This window comes from Trichosurus vulpecula, chromosome 8, assembly GCF_011100635.1.
Source record: "Trichosurus vulpecula isolate mTriVul1 chromosome 8, mTriVul1.pri, whole genome shotgun sequence".
In the NCBI taxonomy this organism is placed as follows: domain Eukaryota; kingdom Metazoa; phylum Chordata; class Mammalia; order Diprotodontia; family Phalangeridae; genus Trichosurus; species Trichosurus vulpecula.
In genome coordinates this window covers 90,006,923-90,027,220 of record NC_050580.1, presented here as the reverse complement: position 1 = coordinate 90,027,220, position 20,298 = coordinate 90,006,923, and the positions used below count along the sequence as shown (strand labels likewise).

General features: G+C 41.1%; 1 protein-coding gene across 8 annotated transcripts in view; it reads left to right on the top strand.

The window, feature by feature from the left end:
* TACC2 (transforming acidic coiled-coil containing protein 2) overlaps nucleotides 1-20,298 on the top strand; it is a 311,227-nt gene that overhangs the window by 31,857 nt on the left and 259,072 nt on the right. For 7 of the 8 annotated variants that reach the window (XM_036734240.1, XM_036734243.1, XM_036734241.1 and 4 more), the window contains exons 2-3: nucleotides 833-918; nucleotides 3,371-3,430. In XM_036734240.1, coding sequence (XP_036590135.1) covers nucleotides 886-918; nucleotides 3,371-3,430 — 93 coding nt within the window. In that variant the 5' untranslated portion in view covers nucleotides 833-885. The remainder of the gene's footprint in view (nucleotides 1-832; nucleotides 919-3,370; nucleotides 3,431-20,298) is intronic. The other variant, XM_036734236.1, reaches the window with a different exon arrangement.

Below are 20,298 nucleotides of genomic sequence, written 5' to 3'. Positions count from 1 at the left end.
ACTGACTTCTTTAAAGCCTCTTGCCAGAGTAATAGAGATAAAGATATAAATACATATATGTACATATATATATAGTCTTTATATCGATTAGTTTGATAAAACATTGTTTAAAGATTTTTAAGTGCTGTTGACAATCCTTGCCACTGAGTTGTATTGTCACCAGTTGTGTGAAGGCAGCTCTAGGGGTCCCACTTCCAAAGTGACCTGTTACAGTGAGCAAGCAGCAAGCAGCAGCCTGGGCAGGGGCAGCAGGCTGGCTGGCAGCAGCAGGCTAGACAGCGGAAGGGGCAGAAGCCTGGGCAAGGGCAGCAGCCTGGGCAGGAGCAGCAGTAAGCTGGGCAGCAGAAGGGGCAGCAACCTGGGCAGGGGCAGGAGCAGTCTGGGCAGTGGAAGGGCAGCAGCCCGGGCAGTGGCAGCAGCAGGCAGGGTAGCAGTAGCAGCCCGGGCAGGGGCAGGGGCAGCAGGCTGGCTGGCAGCAACAGCAGCTGCCTCCACCTCTAACAAAGCATTCTTGGCAGGACCATGCCTTCATTTATATAGTCACTTGTAGTTCAAGAACACGGTAACAAAACTGGCTTTTCGGCTGCATCTGCCAACTTCGGGGTGGTAAAAAAAAAAAAAATTTAAAAAAATAAAAAATGAAACAAGCGACTGCCAACCCGTATTGGGAAAGAACTCCTGGGTGGCACTTCTCTCTCAAGAGAAAAGTTTTCCAAGCGATTTTCCATGATGTATCTGTTGAGATATTGGAGCAGAGGAGCGCGCTCGAAGTAGGGGTCCTATTTTCGTGAGTTTCATAAAGGTTTCTACTTCTTTTTGTCTCTTCTGGTAGTTCGTCTTTTCCTGATTAAGGAGGGTCCGCTGAGAGAGTCTCCGCCAATCACAATGGGGAACGAGAACAGCACCTCTGACAACCAGGTGGGTGTTAGGAAACTGCTTCACTCCTCCTTCCGCCCCCCTCCCCACCCCCATGCTTAACCTTTATTGAAGCTTACTTTTTTTCTGCCTGGAAAAGTCGTGTTCGTTGTTGTCGTCCTCGTCGTCGTCGTCGTCATCATCGTCATCTCATCATCATGCCAGCAGCTCATTAACAAGGTTGAAGGAGCCTTATGTTTAAATAGGCACCTGCCACCACTTCTATCTTTTCTAAGATTCTCTTTTAATTACGGTGTAGCCTCTTTTTTGGACAAAGGGAGCATTTTCATTCTCTTACATCTATGTCACCCTCTCTTTTGCGAAACAGATTTCACAAATTCTTTCTGGATTCTGTAATTAATAGTCACATAGTTCTAGTAGTTAGGTGGTTAAAATAGAAGTTTCCCTCTCCGCTCCAGAAAATTTTTGGCTCTTGGAAGGTTAAAAAAAGTAAACAAATCTATATTACTCAGAGCTGTTAAGGAATGTGAAACAGATTGTCCTCATGATAGATAAAGTTTCAATAGCTTTTCTAAGCCAAAAACATTCTAAAATTGAAGATTGGATTTCAGTTGCTTAATTGTGCATGCACAGATGTAGCATTTCTCATCCATTGAGGTTTCATAGTGGAAAAAAATTAAATTCTGGTAATATTAATCAAATGTCTTGGCACAATCTCATTCAGCTAATTAATACAGCAAAAGCATGATGCAGATTTAGAATGTAATGGTATTGCATTCCTCAGATGAGTAAATTGGATCTAGGAAGCTGGCATTCTCCATCTGGCTTTCTGCTGTGGTTGTCTCCTTCTGATGCAAGATTTCTTAAGAGGAATCCTACTTTGGCAACTTCAGTCCAGCCTTGGAGACCTATATGCTTTGACTACTTGGGGCATAGTTTGAGAAATAGTGGGACATTTTGGAATAAGAATGTCAAACATAAAAGGGAAAGTGTGCATGGGGGCTGGTCAGAACTATGCAATTCAGGTCCTTTGGAAAGTACTACAAGGAACAGGTAATTTAAAAGGTGCTCTCAAATAAACTTTTTAAAGACAAATTCTTTTGATCAAGCTGGATTTAGGAGACATCCCAAGGGTAGATGCTCGACCTCAGGGCACAGATCCTGCAGGAAAAGAGACTGGTATACCAGATAGGGAAGAGACAGAGACCCTGAGGTAGTATGAGGATGAGTGGGTAGGACACAGGGAAGACGTGTTCACTTGGGGTCCAACCACTTGGGGAGGGAAGGAAGTAGCCCATTTGGTAGCTTCCCATTTTAATTCAATTAAATCCAAGATTTATTAAGTGCCTGCTATGTACAAACACTGTAGGGCTACAAAGACAGAAAATAAAATTGTCCCTGTCTTCAAGGAGTCAGTCAGTCAGTCAACAAACATCTACTAAGCACCTAATATGTACCAAGCATTGCACTAAACAGCGGGGAAACAAAGAAAGAGGAAAAAACAGTCTCTTCTCTCAAGGAGTTCATAGTCTGATGGGGAGGGGAGCCACAAATAATTATTCAAGTTATATAAAGAAAACAAAAGAGGGAGGGAACCCAAACATCAGGGATGTTTTCTAGAGGAGTTAGCATCTGAGTTACGTTTTGAAGGAAGACCCACAGTAGGCACTTTGTAAATGGTGAATTGAATGAGATGACCAGAACAAATCACTTCCCTTGATACTAGCTAAGTAGGTGCTAAGCTTCATTATTTCCACTAGCTGAAGGAGTCAATACTCTGTAAACGTCAGCGCCTTGTGACAAAGCCCCAGGTACACCTCCCTAGTTACAGGACTAATATTTAAGTCAGCTCTTTCCCTTTTCTTCAGATGAATTAAGAAATCTTGTGAAGGGACACGAAGATTTAGATAACAGTAGCACAAACAGATGAGAGCTATACACTTAAAAATATGAAGTTTGCGTTTTTGAGACCTAAAAACCTCTCTCTGCCTCTCTGATTTTTGTTGAATTCTTACTCCTAAGGTAAATATTCTACAAGAGATTTAAATTTTAAATGCCTCTATTATTTTTCTCCTATCACATCAGCCACATGGCAATCCCTTTTCTTCTCTACCTCCTGGTTTCCTTCAAGTCTTTTCTCAAATTCCGCTTTTTCAGGCCTGTCTCTAGCACCTGATGAATCTAGGTGATTTCATGGGGCCTACACCATGGGGAAGGGAGGAAAGCAAGAAGATCCTGTGTGGTTTCAATTAGCTGGAATGCTCAAAGAGGCAGCATGGTACTTTCTTTTTTCTTTTAAGGCCATCTTGGCAATCATTTAAACTTAATTTTACCTGGATAAAACTTGGGGGATGGCTCACAAGATAGAATTTATTCTGGCTTCTATATGCTGTAGGGAATACCTTGAACCCTATATCTCTAGCATTGCTGCTGCCAACAGGTGATGCAGCTAATGCACTGCTCTCTATAACCATTTCACTCTATTTGCTTTCAGTCAGAGGATGCTGGCTCCAATAACATCATCCTGCTGCCACCAAACCTGGGTGTACCACAGGTACTGGAAAACACGACCGATATGCATGGCTTGTGTTTCAGCCATTTGAAAGCATTTGTGGATGCTTTCCAATTTTGTATTTGGCATATCTGCTTTGGTTCCTTTTTTGTCTCTCCCCCTCCCTCCTCACCCCAGCAAGTTGTGAAACATTATCTAAATTTGCTTTCTTTTAAATATGTGGTTAAGCGTTTGCTTTTCATTTCTTTCTTTCTTTCTTTCTTTCTTTCTTTCTTTCTTTCTTTCTTTCTTTCTTTCTTTCTGTGTTTGTTTGTTTTTTTTGAATAAGATTTTTCTGTATATACCCAAGAATGTACTGGTTAAGATGCTGTAGGGAGCTGGAGAAGGTCTTTGCTCTCAATAGTAAAATAGATGCTGGGTGTAACATCTCTTTTATCAGGTAGCTCTTTGCCAGATCCCCCAAGCTGCATTTTGGGTCTCAGTTCATGGCAACACCATTACTCTCAGTAGGGTAAACTAAATTGACATGAAAGACTGGCATTTGAAATCAGTGGCAATATCCTTATGCAGTTATAAAGGACAGAAACTATACAGCTTTGCCTTATATAATAATCATTTGGGGGACCTTGAGGATCAAAAATGATGAACCAAAACCTTGTATCAGTTTTATCATTTTTATGGATTGATATTTTTATGCACTGATTGTGGGTTACTATGGTTTAATAAATTAGTTACATGGTAAATTAGTCCTTCAATAAACTAAGGTCTCTCATTGACCTTTCCGTGCTACCTTGATAAAGTGCTAGAAATAGACATGTGACTCCATAATTTAGAAAATAAAAATGAGCCATTTTAAGACAGATAACACTAGCATACAGGATGGCTGCTAGCACAGGTTCATTTTTGATCTAGTCAGACAGGAAAAACAGCTTTGAAAGGGTTAATTATCTTACTTTGTTCTAGTCTAGTCTCCTCACAAGAGGGTTGCTGATAATGGCAGCACAACTCCTACAGCCTTTCCTAATCACCCTTCTGGCAGGGGCCAGCAAGAAGGGAGGGGCAACTATCCCTACATCTCGATGAGGTCAGTCGAGACAGGCACTGCTGGTGCACTCCCCTAAATCCCTTCAAGCCTCAGGGGGGCTGGTTAAAGCAAACATAGAAGCCCCCAAGCTGATGGGGTGTTGATGGGGGCTGATCAAGGCACACACAGCAATCCAGCTTGTGCATTCAACCTTAAGGGTTCCCCACTCCCTGACCAGTGCCCCCCTGTTTATAGGGCAACAGACAAAGAAGGCATATTGCCAGCAATAGCCTAACAAGTTTGCATCACCTCAGCCCTCTATCTCACTGTGAATTCCCAGTGGATGTTTACAACTTAAGCACAAATGTTTATATTATTTATCATTATATAATGCTGCGCAAGCATGGTGGAGATGTTTTGAACCATAATTGTGAGAACTCATATCTAATACTTGGGAACAAGAGATTGTTATGGCTATGGATCCTGGGAAACTGAACCTTAAGAAATAATAACAAAAATCCACTCTACACACACTAAAATCCACCTTATTTACAATCACCCTAATTCAAACTTCAGGAAGCTCAGACATTCTGCCTGATGCTGTCTTTCATGTCTACCCCTCCACCATTCTAAAGCAAATAGTCTTTGATTTTGTCCCTTTTTAGGGTTTCCTTAAAACATTTATAGGTTCAAAATAAACTGTAGTCTTTATTACCTCCAGGATCTAATATAAAATCCTCTGTCTAACTTTTAAAGTCCTTCATAGCCTGGCTTCTTCTTACCTTTCCAGTCTTACACTTTACTCCCCTCAAAATGCTCCACAATCCAGTAACATTGGCATCTTTGATGTTCTTTGAATACGACACTTTATCTCCTGACTTTGTGCCATTTCAATGATTGTTCCCCATGCATCGAATGCTCCCCCTCCTCCTATCTGCCTTTCCTTGGAGTTTCCTCACAGGAGCCCCAAATTGAGAGGTATATATCTTGGGGCAGTAAGCAATTAGATTGGATAAGTAATATAGGGCCAGCTTTCAGAAGGACTGGTTTCGTGGTTTCCTTCAATTCTTTTCTCAAATTCCACCTTCTCCCTCTCAATGCTAGTGCTTTCCTTCTGAGTTTACCCTGTATGTATCTTGTATGTATAAAGTTCTTTGCATGTTGTCTTCCTCATTAGAATGTGATTTCCTTTGGTACAGGGGCTGTTTCTGCCTTTTTGTAACCCCAGTGCTTAGTACAATGTGTGGCACATAGTAAACACTTAATAAATGTCTGTTGACTTGATCTGTTAAAGAACTTAGATATGGAGGGGATCCTATTCTCCCTGATTTCTATATGAAGAAAACAAGACCCTGGGAAGTTAAGTGACTTGTCCAAGGTTACTCGGTTTGCTAGTGTTCAAGCTGGAACTAGAATGACAGTATCCTTACATTCAATCTGTGCTCTTTCTACCATGCCAATTCTGCCCCCCCCCCCCCACTGCTCACCAAGAAACAGGTGGTTAAGTCACCTTTAGTCATCCATCATGCATTGAGTTCAGCAGAATTTTACTTTATAGCAAATATCATTTCTATGCTTCTAGTTCAGCATTTTCAGCCCCTCTTACTAGTCATTTAATACTAAGAATTGTTCATTAATGACCCTGCTGAACCTGTTCAATAAGCCCATGTTACTTAGGATGTCTTCTAATGTGAGTCCTGGAAAGACATACCTAAGTTCAAGGTCTCTCTTCAAAAATCACAGCTCATAAGATCCCATCAATGTTTCTCTTTTACCAGACCAAGCAAGAGGACAGGATAATTCAAAGTAAAAGACTTTAAACACAGCAGAGTAGTAAAGTAAATAGCAATTTTCCCCAGACAAATGAGGGCACATTGTACTACAGATTCTCACATCACTTCTAGGGGAAGGGAACATGCATAGCCTGGACAACTCATGTTACTAGGGCTTAATCCTAATACCATCCCAGCTGGTACTTTTTTTTTTGTCTCTAAAATTACTACTTGCTGCTTCTCTGCAGAGCAATTGGTGTCATTTTCTGGGCCATTTTCTCAGCTGAAATGCAAACTGCCAGTATCATTTACAATGCTGTCTTTTGGGCTGCTGCTGTTATTTGCTCATTTTCCACTGAATTATAGCTTTTATGTGGCATCGTTGAGATTCTGTGATTCTCTGTAATGGAGTATTGACAGCTCTTTTAGCCCTTAGCCACATGGCTACTTTAGATTTTTTATGAATCAGACTCACAGATGGATCCAGTCAACACTCTCTTCATGTTTCTGTTGGCTAGTGATGGGCCAAGAAAATTATCCTGAAGCTTCACTCTAAACATATTATAGGAGTCGGGGAAATTGGGGACTTTTGATCTGCATGCCTATAGTTATGTCCAAATGTCTGCTGTCCTTGTACTTGGATGTGCTGTGTTTGTGCCAAGACCAAACTTTACTGAAATATAAAAAAAGAAGATTGAGCCATTACAGTATAATTTGTTTAGAACCGTGGTTCCTAACTGTAGGTCTGTGAATTTATCTTTAAACATGTTTGATAATAGTATTTCAATACAATTGGTTTCCTTTGTAATTCTATGTATTTTATATTATGCGTTTTAATACATTTTGAGAAAGGGGCCATAGGCTTTACCAGATGGCCAAAAGGGTCCATCACACACACATACACACACACACACACACACACACACACACACACACGTTTCCCTGGTTTTAGAGCTTAATGTAAAGTTGATGCTATCTTCTATTTAACTCAATTAAATTTAATAGACCTTTATCAGATGTAACAACAATGTGCTAGGTGTTGGGAAAAGAGATGACATTTAAATAAAACATTGCCTTTGTTTTTCGTAGTAGAGTATGACATATACACAGATAATCACAAGATAGAATAGCATGCTGTGTTGCAAACAAAACAAAGAACTATAAGTCCTGACCTTACCTTCCAAGCATTATCCAGGTCTCATTTATCCAGGGCTTAAGTCATTTTTCAGCCCTGTCTGACGCTTTGTGATGCCATTTGGGGTTTTCTTGGCAAAGTCACTGGAGTGGTTTGCTATTTCCTTCTCTAGCTCATTTTACAGATGAGGAAACTAAGGCAAACAGGGTTAAGTGACTTGCCCAGGGTCACACAGGTAGTAAGAGTCTGTGGCCTGATTTGAATTCAGGAAGATGAGTCTTCCTGACTCCAGGCCTGGTGCTCCATGCACTATGGCACCACCTAGCTGCCCATCTAGGGCTTAGGGGGCTGAAAAATAGAGTTTAGGTTCAGTCTCGGGAATGAAGTAAGACTGTCAGGAAGGAACTGTGCCTTCCCAAGGGAAAGAGTTAGATGAAGGGCCCATTGACTAGAAGGAATTTTTTTTTAAATGTACCTGGAAGAGATAATTTGGTGCTTTCAAGATGTGCCAAGCTAACTGAGTTATATGAGACTGTGTACTTGAAATTACCTTAACTCTATGTCGTTTAGACACTAAGATCTCCTTGTATTACAGTAAGGCTTAGTTACAAGCATGAATTAGTTCTGAGTGGTTTTTTTATTGAGGATAATTAGCAGAGGTGAGGTACCACCAAAAAAGAAAAAGTGAGAAAAAACTGACTCTTTTTTTGAGTTCCCAAAGTAAAAGTTTGCCCAATACCATTGGTAGCAGGAAAGAAAGGGGCATCATGTCTGATCCTAAGGACTTCCCTTGAGGTTTCCTGAAAGGAGTCTAACTCAGTGGATATATATTTTGGGGAAGTTTAGGGCCAACTTTCAGAAGGACTTGAAAGCCAGGCAATAAAAGTTTGGACTTCATGCTAGAGGTAATAAGTACCCATTGTGTTTTTGAGCAAGAGGCAATATGAGGAAAAAAATATTTTAGGAAGATTGTTCTGACCATCCTATCAAGGAACATTAGAAACATGGTACCTAGGATTAGGGAGTTGATAGCCCCACTATACTCTGCCCTGGTTAAATCGCATCTATACTATTTTGTTCACCTAAATTCACTGTAATTTTGGAAGGCCATTGGTAAATTGGAGAGAGTCCAGAGGAGCTCAGTAAGGATAATGAAGAGCCTTGAAGATCATGCCAAATGAAGGTCTAGGGATGATTAGCCTGGCAAAGAGAAGACTTAGAAGCAAGGACATGATGCCTGCCTTCAGGTATTTAAAGAGCTGTCAAATGGAAGAGAAGTAAGATTTAGGATTGAAGAAAGGAAAAGCTCCCTAACAACTAGAGACATCCCAAAGTAGAATGGGCCTCCTTGGCCATCTTTCTGAACGGAGGTCTGTAAGTGTGGGTTGGGTGACCACTCGTTGTGGGTCATTTCAGAGGGGATTCTTGTTTTGAAGAATGGATCAGACTATATGAACTCTGACGTCTCTTTCAAACTCAGAGATTTTTCGATCTTTTAATCTTCCCAAATTTCTTTGGGCAGCCAAACTTGTTCACTAGTTGTCATTCCTATGACTGGTGTCAAATGCTCTAATAAAGGCTATTCAAGGCAAAAGAGAAGGTTTTCCTGAATGTCTATATTTGCCAGGCTGTACGATAATCCCATTGCCTGTTACATTGTGACTGAAATCCTCACGGTGGTCCAGATTCTTCCTAGTGGACATGTGGCACAGAGCATCCTCTGCAGAAGGACCCCTTTCTCTTGCAACATTAAGGGTGGTAAAAACATGAAAATGGGTAGATGCCCATGCAGACGTTTAACTAACCTCTTTTCCTACTTGAACACTTTGTCAGCTCTTCACGCAGGGAGGCAGAACATATTTCTGAGAATGACTTTGAAAGTCTGAGAGGACAAATCACCTTATAGTTACTTACTTGTATCCATGTTGCATCCCTCCAGTATAATGTAAACTCCCAGAAAGCAGGGTATGTTTTGTTTCTACCTTTATATCCCTAGTGCCTAGCCCTTGAACACATTCAAATCCTTAAATGGATCTGCAACCTCAATGATTTAGATAGTTTCTCCCAATGATGCAGGTATCAACCCATCTATGCCTTCCTATGCTGTGCAGCTCTGGTCCATGGCCTGCCATAAGTTTTCCACAGAGATATATCCAACTCAGAGATCTATCCAACCCTTGCTCTTAGTAGGTACCTAGTAAATTTTGTTGAAATGGGGGAAAAGTATGAGGGAGGAGTACCTATGAGTTTATATTCATATCAGTGTCTTGAACTGGCAGAAATTAGTACTGATGCCATCATTGTAACTCAGCTTTGAAAGAATTACCTTCTAATTCTCCCAATAGTATGTAAGCTTCTTGAGGCAGGGACTATCTCATTTTTGTATCCTACGATCCTAGCACAGGAAGAGTTTAACAAATGAATACATGAATTGACTTGTCTGGGGTCATGCGGGTAGAAATGAGGATTTGCACCCAGGTTCCTGTGACTCCAAACGAATCTTTCTAAGCCTCAGGAAATGTGGAAACAACCTAGTGTGAACTTAGAGGTCCAGATAACATGTTTCTCAATGGCTGGTGACAACACCTGAAAACAATTTGACAAAGTCTCTGCCCATCTACCACTACACAGCTTGTCTTTTAGTGTAGCTCCCCATATTCTGGGTTGTCCTTTTCATGTGAAGCTGACTTAGAGGAGGCAACTAAATTATCTGTGATGCAGTCTCACAGGCCACGGCCAGGGCCATGAAAATCATCTCTCAACTGCTGATTTCTGATATACCATCATTTGGGATTTATCCCCTTAATGTTAAGGTTTTATTCCCTTTAAAATGCCTCTGAAATGATTTCAGCTTTTATTAGTCATAATGACATAGATTTAGAACAGGACCCAACCCCCTTACTTTACAGATGATAAATGGGTGAAATATGTATTAAGCTTTTACTGTGGGTCAGGAGCTGTGCCTTATAAGTGCTATGGATTCAAACACAAGAAAGCTAGGAGCTTACATTCTCATGGCGCAGAAACACAGAAAGGAGATCTGGGAAGGAGTAGGTGCTAGCCACGATGGCTTGGTTTAGAAATGGGGGCCAGGAAATGACTCAGAGACCTGCTTCTGGGCAGGATAGCTCAAAAGCTTACCTGTCAGAGCCGTGGATACTTCCAGAGTCCATGACGAGAAAACTATCACCTGAAGAAGTTATTGTACATACATACCTTTGTGTAGATTTCAGCTCTAGCTTTGGTTTTCCTTCCCTCTGGATGGAGGAAATAATTCAGAGGTTATTGGATTCCTTGAATGGGAAGAAAAAGAGTTGAGGACCAAGGGGAGAAAAGGTAACAGAAAGATAATACTTGTAAATCTAAACTGCAAACTGCCTATTTCTTAGTTTTCAAGTGGGCCCTAGTAGGTAATATAAACACCAAAAAATTTAATTTCTGATGAGAGGTAGTAATTAGATCTAAATGGTGTGACCCAAATGGGGACACTATTACAAATGATTATCTCTACTTTCTTTAAAACCTCTCTAATATCCCTTAATTTGTAGCAACAGATATCACATGTTGAAATTCTCACCTAACAAATTACAACCCATGATACAACCTGACAATTGGGGTGCTTTAATGTATAGAGGGCTAGCTTTGCAGTTAGGAAGAGTTGGCTTCAATGTTGTCTTCTGACATATACTGCCTGTGTGGCCATGTTAAGAGGTCATGACCTCCAAATGCCTCAGGCACCATTTTAATTTCTTCATGGGGAGTTTCCTGCCCTGGTCACTGTCCTAATTTATGAAACAAAAGAAAATTTATAATAACTCAAAGATAATGAAGAAGTTTTCATTTATAAAAACCTGTCCCTAATGGGGTGATACACCTAAATCTAGTCTCCTCACTAACACTGGTATATTTAGAGGGAACGATAAGTTGTCCATAATAGATTTGCAATCTTTTTTATTATACTATGTTACGAAAGTGCTTGTTTTATTCCACAAGTTAAAAAAAAAAGTAAAATACTGGTGACCACACAATTCCCTTGGTTTAGCCTAGGGGTGGGGAACCTGGGGCCTTGCACATGAGGACCTAGAGGGCCACATGTGGCCTTGAGGCCCCAGGTTCCCCACCCCTGGCTTAGCCTGTGTCTTTATCTTTGGTCCTGACCTATGATTTCATTAACCTATCGCTCTTCCTTCGTGGATACGGCTTTGGATTGGCAAAATTTAGAAGGTACAGTCATCAAGCATTTATTGGGGTAGTGAGAAGTAGGGGTCTTGTCCAATATTAATCCCAACACTAGCATGTGCCATGGACAGGATGGGAACTGAGATTTTCCTGCCTCTAAGACCAGCCCTCTACCTGCAGCCCTGGACTGCTTAAGTTTTGTTATATCTGGCAAACACGTTTACACGTTCTTGGAAAAAAGGCTGTTCTAGAAATAATCTCTGGCCGCCTGGATTGAAAGAAGCTGTGCCCCACCTTATTTCAAATGTCAGGGAACTTTCTGAATCTCAGAGCACTTAAAAACAAAATTACCAGCATTGTTAATGCCTGGCTTTTGTTTGTGTTTCCATTTAGAATTGCTTTATTGATTTAGAGTTGCCAGCTGCTGCTGATTCTGCTTAATAAGATGAATCAACCATTCAGCTGCAAGCCCTGCCTGCCTTGTGAAAATTATTTGTTGCATGCTGAGACCTGATTGTTACTCCAGATTCTCTCCAGGCAGCTAATCCAGGACTAAGAAGTAGGGTTGGCCCCAGCAAGCCAAGTCTGACTTATGGTATCAAAATGCCCAGCAAGGAAACCTAAGCTTGCTGTCATGATGTTGTGGTTGCTTTCTCTGGGCTTCGGGATGGGGGAGGGGTGCCAATGCAATGGATTCAGGCATATATAACCTCTGAGGTCCCTTCTGGCTCTAAATGTAGGATTTAACAACCCTAACTGATCTGCTGCTGTTTTTTTTTCCCTCTGGAAAGTAAAGGCAAGGCAGAGAGACAACAGCAGCGGTGGGTCTCTCAAATTTCTTCCTTTTCTTTTGTAGTAAAGTATAATTTATTTGAAGGCAGGGGGATGTTGAGTGGGGAAAGATAGTTTGTCAGAATGTCCTATTTGAGATAAAGAGATGCTCTTGGGAAGTCTCAGAATACTGGCATGTGTAGTGACCACCCTGGACAAGTGGAGGAGGTTGGCATGGAGATGAGAGGGTTGCTCCTAAAGTATCCTCCTCCAATTTTGTTTGTGGGACGGATTGCAACATGACTTGGTCTTGTGACGAAATGTCAGTTTTAGTTCATACCTCATCAGTCTGAACCTGCAGGATAGGAGCCTGAAGAAATCAGCTGAAACACTTATAAAGGGTCTATTATATTTGCAAGGCACAACTGAAAAATTAGTGAATGTTGTTAGGCTGTAGCCAGACTATGGGCTGAATGAAAATTATCATCTGTAGTTAGAATGGCACAGAACTGCTTCAGGCCAATTTATTTGTCCTCTGGTTCAATGGGGAAATACTGGATTTGGAGGCAGGAGGCCTAGACTCAAAGTCCCCCTCTGTTATCTACTACCACCATGGCCTTGGGCAAATCTGCTCACTACCTTAGTGACTTTGCGTAAATCACTCGGCTTCTCTGGCCCCAGTTTCCTTGTGCAGAAAATGAAAAGAATGGACAAGATGGTTTCCAAACCCTTCCAGCTCAAAAATTTATGATTTTTTTGGTGCATCTTTAGCACCTGGCATTTAGTAGGTGCTTAATAAATGTTTATTGATTAGTTGGTCCTAGGATCCTTCAATGGGCCTCAGTTTCCTTATGTTAAAATTAAGACTTTGGACTAGATGACTTCTAAGGTTTCTTCTAGTCCTAAATCTAAGTTCTTACAATTTCCTGATGCTCTTTCTGTCACTGTGGGAAAGTTCAGGAAAATATGTTTAGAAACAAAAACAGACTTCTCTGTAAGACTGAACAAATGAAAAAGTCTTGAAGTAGACCTATTTTCCTTTAACACAGCAAACTAGTTAATAGAGAAAGATCACACCTGGAAGTGGAACTCAGGAGGATTTTGACAAGCCCAGGAGATGTTTATGTGACTTCCTTGCCCCATATAAGGTGGTTGCTTTGTCTCTGAGTGTGCCTGTGGGTTTGCCTCCCAGCCATCATAATTCCGTCCTTGCCCCTTCAACTCAAATCCAAAGACTGTGAGGGAGGAGATGCAGTGTGTGAAACCAGGAACAGATTGTGACTGAGACTTAATCCTGAAGGGATCCTGAATATTGTGGATTGTAGAATCTTTTAACCTTCAAACAATGATGACTTTTGAGAGTCTGGCTTTTAATTAAACGCATCCAAAGTTTATCAAAGGCAAGACACAAAGAACAATTTATAATCTAGGAAAGGACCTGTCACATGCAGGTGTTGCACAGGAATGATTATAATAATTCTTAGCAGAGCACTTTAAAAGGCTCACAAACTGTCTTTCTCATGACATCTCGGTGATGTAGCCAGTGTACTGTCTGTCTCATTTTTTTTCCAGAGGAGGAAGGGAGCGCACAGAATGAGTATGACTTTGCCCAGCTCGTAAATGTCCAGACAGCCCTGGAACCCAAGGCCCCAGCACTCCTGCCACTATGCTGTGTCTTTAATAAAATGTCAAACATGAGGGTATAAGAGAGGAACACGATGCTAAGGGGATTCAGAGGAAAGACAAAGAGAAGAGAGAGCCCTTCTGGCTCTGGGAATGAATGTCCAGAAAGAGACCCAGCAGCATTGGGAGAGGGGGATGAGGTTTGGTTTGGTTTGGTTTCTCCTTTGCCAAACACGTTTATTGTGAGGCTTTGGCTGCATAAGAATATGAACTTAGGGGCAGCTAGGTGGCTCAGTGAGTAGAGCACCGGCCCTGGTGTCAGGACGACCTGAGCTCAAATTAGGCCTCAGGCACTTGACACACTTAGTAGCTGTGTGACCTTGGACAAGTCACTGAACCCCAATTGCCCTGCCCTCCCCCCTCCAGAAAAAAAAATATGAACTTCTAGTTGAGGCCTGTGTGTATGTCGTTCAACAATACAAATAATTTATAAAATAAGTTTGCTTTGTTTGGATGCACTCTCTTGACTCTCAGACAACCACAGGGACAAAGAGTTGCAACAGCAGTGAGGCAATTATTTGAATTAATAATATTTTTATTGAGGCAGATGACTTCTGGGAAGGAAGGCAGGTGTAGGGAATTATTGTGTAGGAATCATGTAGATAGAGCTCTGGGCTTGGAGTCAGTTGAAATGCGGCTGCAGATACTAGTTGTGTGCCTCTGGGGCCAGTCTATAAAATGGGGATGATAAAAGCACCTGCCCTCCCAGGGTTCTTACGAGAATAAAATGAGAAAACATTTGTAAAGTGCTTTGCATACCTTAAAGTGCTATTATACATACTTATTATTAATTATTATTAATGAAAAGAGAAACAGAGGGAAGATTAAGCCAGGCAGCATCGAGTCATACAGAAAATCAATTTCGCTAAGCTAACTCCTCTTGATTTTTGTGCAAATTACTGTCCTTCTTAGGACCAACCCCCTTATGACATTGGCTTTCAGTAGCCTTAAGTGTGTAGTAAGAAAGGGCCAAGTCAGCCAAGTCCGGCTTCTAAAGAGTTAAATGATTTAACTATAGAGGAACAAGAGTAACTATCGGTAATAAATGAGTGGAAGACTTTCTCTTTTTAATAACACTTACAGGAGAAAGGAAGACCTTAGTCCAAGTCTTGCTTTTGACACATACTGTCTGTGATGCTGGGCAATTCCTTTACCTTCTCTGTGCTCAAGGTTAGATGTGTCCAACATGCTGCCCAGACACTCAGAGTTAGTGCCAGATTAAAATGTTACTGGAAAATATTTAACAAAATAAATAAAAGTATGAAAAGAACATAGATAATGGCAATATGTGTTTTTCCAAGTCGACATGTAACTGTCAAGGGTTCTTCTGTACCGTTGAGTGGACACTGTTTCTATTTGAGTCTGACATCATCTCTCTAGATAACTTTTTAAGGGGCAGCTAGGTGGCGCTATAGTGCACAGAGTGCTGGGACTGATTTTCATGAGTTCAAATCTAGCCTCAGACACTTATTAGCTTTGTTTCTTTGGGCAGGTCACTTCACCCTGTTTGCCTCAGTTTCCTCATCTGTAAAATGAGCTGGAGAAGGAAATGGCAAATCACTCAAGTATCTCTGCCAAGAAAACCCCCAGTAGGGTCACAAAGAGCTGGATACAACTGAACAACAACAAATGTGTATACAGAGATGTTCCATACATATCAGGCCATATCGAGTTTTGTTACTTTGAGATGTGGGCATCCTCCCAAATTCCAAACTTTGCCCCTTTTGAGATTTTGTTATGATGGTCAGATCTATAGGTAGGATAAGGAGGAAAGATGACCATCTGGGGATGTCTAATATTTCAATCTGACTAATGCTTTCAATGCTTCCTTTCCCCTTCCCCACCCCCATCTCTAGTTCTAACCAGCTGCCCCAAGATTTGCATCCTTACCAGTGCATTGTCTGTTAAGCTGTTTTGCCCTCTTCTGTATGTTAAGTACCTATTCTCAATTGCTAGTTTTTCAGAGAAAGTTAGGAGTTTTCACAAAATCTTAGAATTGGCTTAGAAAATTCTCTAATTTGACTCAAACACATTTAGTGGATGTAGAAAACACTGTCCTAGGTGATGGAGGATGTACAATGGCTAAAATAAAAATATCCCTGTCCTCATGGAGCAGAGTCTAGTAATTGAGCATATATACAGATAACAATGACGTACAACACTGGATACAAGTAAACTGAGTCCTGGCGATACTCATCATTACACAGCAGTTCACTTAAGGCAGGGTGAAGACTAGGACCAAGTGCTAGTCCAGTATTCTTCATTTTTGTGATACTGTCAAATCCATCATTACGCCCAGAGTTTGAAGCTAGAGGTTAGGCAGGACTTCTGTGCAAGACATAGCCCAGTAAGAAAGAACATTCCTTGGGTCACGCTATGAGAGCAGGGTGTTCTCCCTGTGGATCATGAAGGAGTAACCTCTCCTGAGCTGCCCCTGAACTGTAATGTGTTTTTGTCCTGAACATACCGCATAGGTCCCTCTGCCTGCTCATCAGTTCATAAGTGATACACATGTGGGACATTCATCTCCCCTTGATGGGAATGATGGGTGGCCTGCTGCCTCTAACATTTAACATGTGTTCACCCTCCATATTTGGTCAGCTTGGCAGTTGTTTCTGAAATCTGATTCCTGAAGCCATGGGGATGACCTTTGGTCTACTTCCCAGCATTCACCTGCAGCCACACTGTTCCCTATAGAAGATCCTTAAGGAAGTGCTTGACTAAGAGTGAATGAACTGGTCATCTTAACAGATTTGAGCATTCAAGTCAACATAACCAGTAAGCCTCGGTGTCTTTGCAGAACGCTACAGGGAGGGAAAAATTTAAGAGGTAATATCAGTGGGATCAGTGGGGAGTTGGGGTGAGGAGCGAGCTCTTTTTTTTTGAAGTGTAGTCGTTAGGAATGGAAAGCTTGTGTGACTTTTTAAAAATTGTTTTCAACTTCAGTCAGGATTCTGGTATATTCTAAACTGCTCCCCAAAAGGCTGTATGTCTTAATCAAACAAGACAGAGAAGAAAAAGATTTGTGGAAGCAACTCGAGAATAAGTTTGCCATTGGGATTTGTATTTTTTTTCCGGCTTCTCTCTTTACTCAGTCCTCTGTTCTTAAGGGTAAATGATAACTCCATAAATTCCTGTTTTAAATGATGCCTGGTTCGTGTTGAAACATCAGACCTCTTGGAATCTTGTAACCAAATCCAGCCCCAGCTCTCACTGCTGTTGCTAGGATGTTAAACCTTGTATGGGAGATTCAGTGGGAGTTGCAGAAAACATGGCAGGAGACAGCTCAGATAGCCAAATAGATTTTTTTTCAAGATTTGCAGAAGAGGCTGCTGCATGAAGCCAGAATATTATAAGTTGTTCTTTTTGATTACTTTGTGCTTTAGTGGTCATGCTTTTAAAAAATGACAATGTTCTTTCAGATCTGACTTTTATGAGGGTAGAGAAGATAGGAATGAAAGGAATCCATCTTTCCATTTCCCAAACACTAATTTGAGTCCTTCTTGTATTTTCTTTGCCCGAGGAAATTTTGAACTTGGTACGTTTATAAAGGTCTACTTGCTTAATATGTATGTTACTTGTATCTGTCTTAGTTCTTATGTACATGTCAGAACCACTACGGGATTGTTTTAAAGGAAACTGGATTATGGAAAAGAGTGCAGCTTTATTTAATTTTCAGAAAATCACATTTTCTTTCTCGGTCATGTAAAGATTTTAAAGAGCACTACAACCTTTAAAAACTTTACTGACAGTTGAATTCACATTTGCCAAAATCCTGAAAGAGCAAATTTTATTATATAGCGCTGAAATTTGGATCAAGCAATGATTTGAAATTCCAAAATCTCAGTGACCCTGCTTTATCAGAAATTTTTCTTTGTATTTCATTTATTGAATTGCCACAGCAAATTTTAAAATCATGGCATTTATTTTTTCCCCTTTCTAAGTTGTTCGATGCCCTTTATACTTTGAATTGAAGGCAGTTTAAACTTTCTAGTGTTCTGATTTGGGGAGACAGCAAAGATTCTTGCCTCATTTTACAGATTGATGACCAAACAAGGGGAATCTCGCCACCTGCGTCACAGGAGATGTTTTATTCGTCTCTGCTATGTAAAGGGATTAACCATCGGTGGTCGCGATCATTCAGATAAGAGAGGCTTGAGTCAGAGGAAGAGGTTTTCTGAGGGGTCAGAGAGAGGAGGAAACATCTTTACTGAGGAGAACCCTGGGATATTCTGGTGTAGTCCTAACTATATTACATCAGGATGTTCCCTTGAGTTCCTCTGTAGAGACAGATGCTTGACTTGGAGGATTCAGACAAGAATCGTACATGATTAGAGAGCTCAGGAACCCAAGGCATTAGCAAGGTTATGCTAGGACCCAATTATTCAGTATGATTCTTCATGACATCAACTTACACAGCAAACACGCCAGTGAGTCTAACTGTGGCCGGTTCACTTTCTACCAGGTGAGGGAATCTGCTCATCCTCTTGTCACTTCAACATTTAAGATTTGAAACAGGGCCAAAGTTCTTCTTCCTATATCCCAGGTTAACTGAATTCTGTTTCTTATCTTGAATTAATGGAGGTTCTTGAGGTGCAGCTAGGTGGAGCAGTGGGTAGAACATCGGGTTTGGAGTCAGGAAGACTCTTCCTGAGTTCACATCTGGTCCCAGACTCTTACTAGTTGTGTGACCCTGGGCAAGTCACTTACCTCTCTTTGCCTCAGTTTTCCTCATCTGCATAATGAACTGGAGAAGAAAATGGCAAACCATTACAGTGTCCCTGCCAAGAACACCCCAAAGGGGGTCATAAAGAGGTGGACATGACTGAAATGACTGAACAAACCAAAAAGACTTGAGGTGCCGTGCCCATTTCAGCTACTTTGAAATGAGGTATCTTGTACACAAGTTTGAGAAATAGATCTGGGTGATCCAGTTACTCAGAGACCTAAAGATTTTATTCTAGAGGAGCCCCAAAACCTTGCTTTTAAGCCCATGTAGCAGAGGAGAAAGAATACTGAATTTGTTATCAGAAGAACTGTGTTCAAGTCCTGGATATGCCTTTAACATTTCCTTCTCTTAGTCCCAGTTTCCTTATCTGTAAAATGAGCAGGTTGGATTAGTTAATCTCTGAGTTTCTTCCTAGCTCTAACAGTCTAGGATACCATATGATTTGCACTTTTTAGACTAGAAGTATTCATAAAACATCAGTGGATCCCTGATATCATAAATGTATCCTTCATCAATGTAGGCCCCAGCCCATCCTCATTGTCACTAGTCAATAAACATTTATTAAGTGCCTGCTATGTGCCAGGCGCTGTGCTAAGCTCCAGGGATACAAATATGAGATAAGAAAGACCTCAAGGATCTTAGAAAACACAGTTGGAAGCAGAAAAGCATGTGGGCTGGGGAGGAGGAGGAGAAGGTATCCAACATGGAGGCTTGGTGGAGAAATCAGTCAGAAAAGTCCCAACATAGCACAGCCAGGGGAGAAACGAGATGTCTGAGCAAGCTCTCTCATCATGTACGATTCTTGTCTGAGTCCTCTGAGTCAAATATCTGTCTCTACAGAGGAACTCCAGGGAACTTCCTGATGTGATATAGTCAGAACTGCACCAAAACATCCCAGAGCTCGACCCAGTAGAGATGTTTCCTCCTCTCTCTGACCCTTCTAGAAACCTCTTCCTCTTATTCGATCCTCTTCTTCTGTGAATCCCTTACCTGAATGATCTGGGCCAATGGTTAATGCATGGAAGAGAAGAATAAAATATCTAGTGTGAGGCAGGTGGAAACATTCCCCTGTTTGGTCATCAATCAGTCAAGCTATTACTATTATTTATAGTTAGCACTTATGTAAGCTGTTTTCCTATGGCTAACTCATTTGATTTGATTCAAACAATAACCCTATGATGTATTGATATCCCCATAATAGAGATCAGGAAACTGAGGCTTTATTGTTATTTAGTCATTTCAGTCATGTTCAGCTCTTCATGACTCTGGAAAGATAGGACAGGGCTAGGTTATTAAGGTCTTTAAAAGCCAAACAGATGAGATTAAATTTTATCCTAGAGGCAATAGAGAACCGTTAGAGCTTAATGTAGATTTACCAAGGAAGACTCAACAAACCAATGGAGCATGTTTGCGGAGAGAGCTTTGAGAAAGACCCTCTCTGGTAGCCTGTTTCATATTCTTATGTCTGAGGTGACCTTAGGATTAGAGATCTAGAACAGAAAAGGGTCTCCAAGGCCATCCAAGGCAGCCTCCTCATTGTAGAAATGAGGAAACTGGATTCCAGGAAGGTTCCCCAAAGTTACACAGGTAATAAGTATCAGAAGTAGGATTTGAACA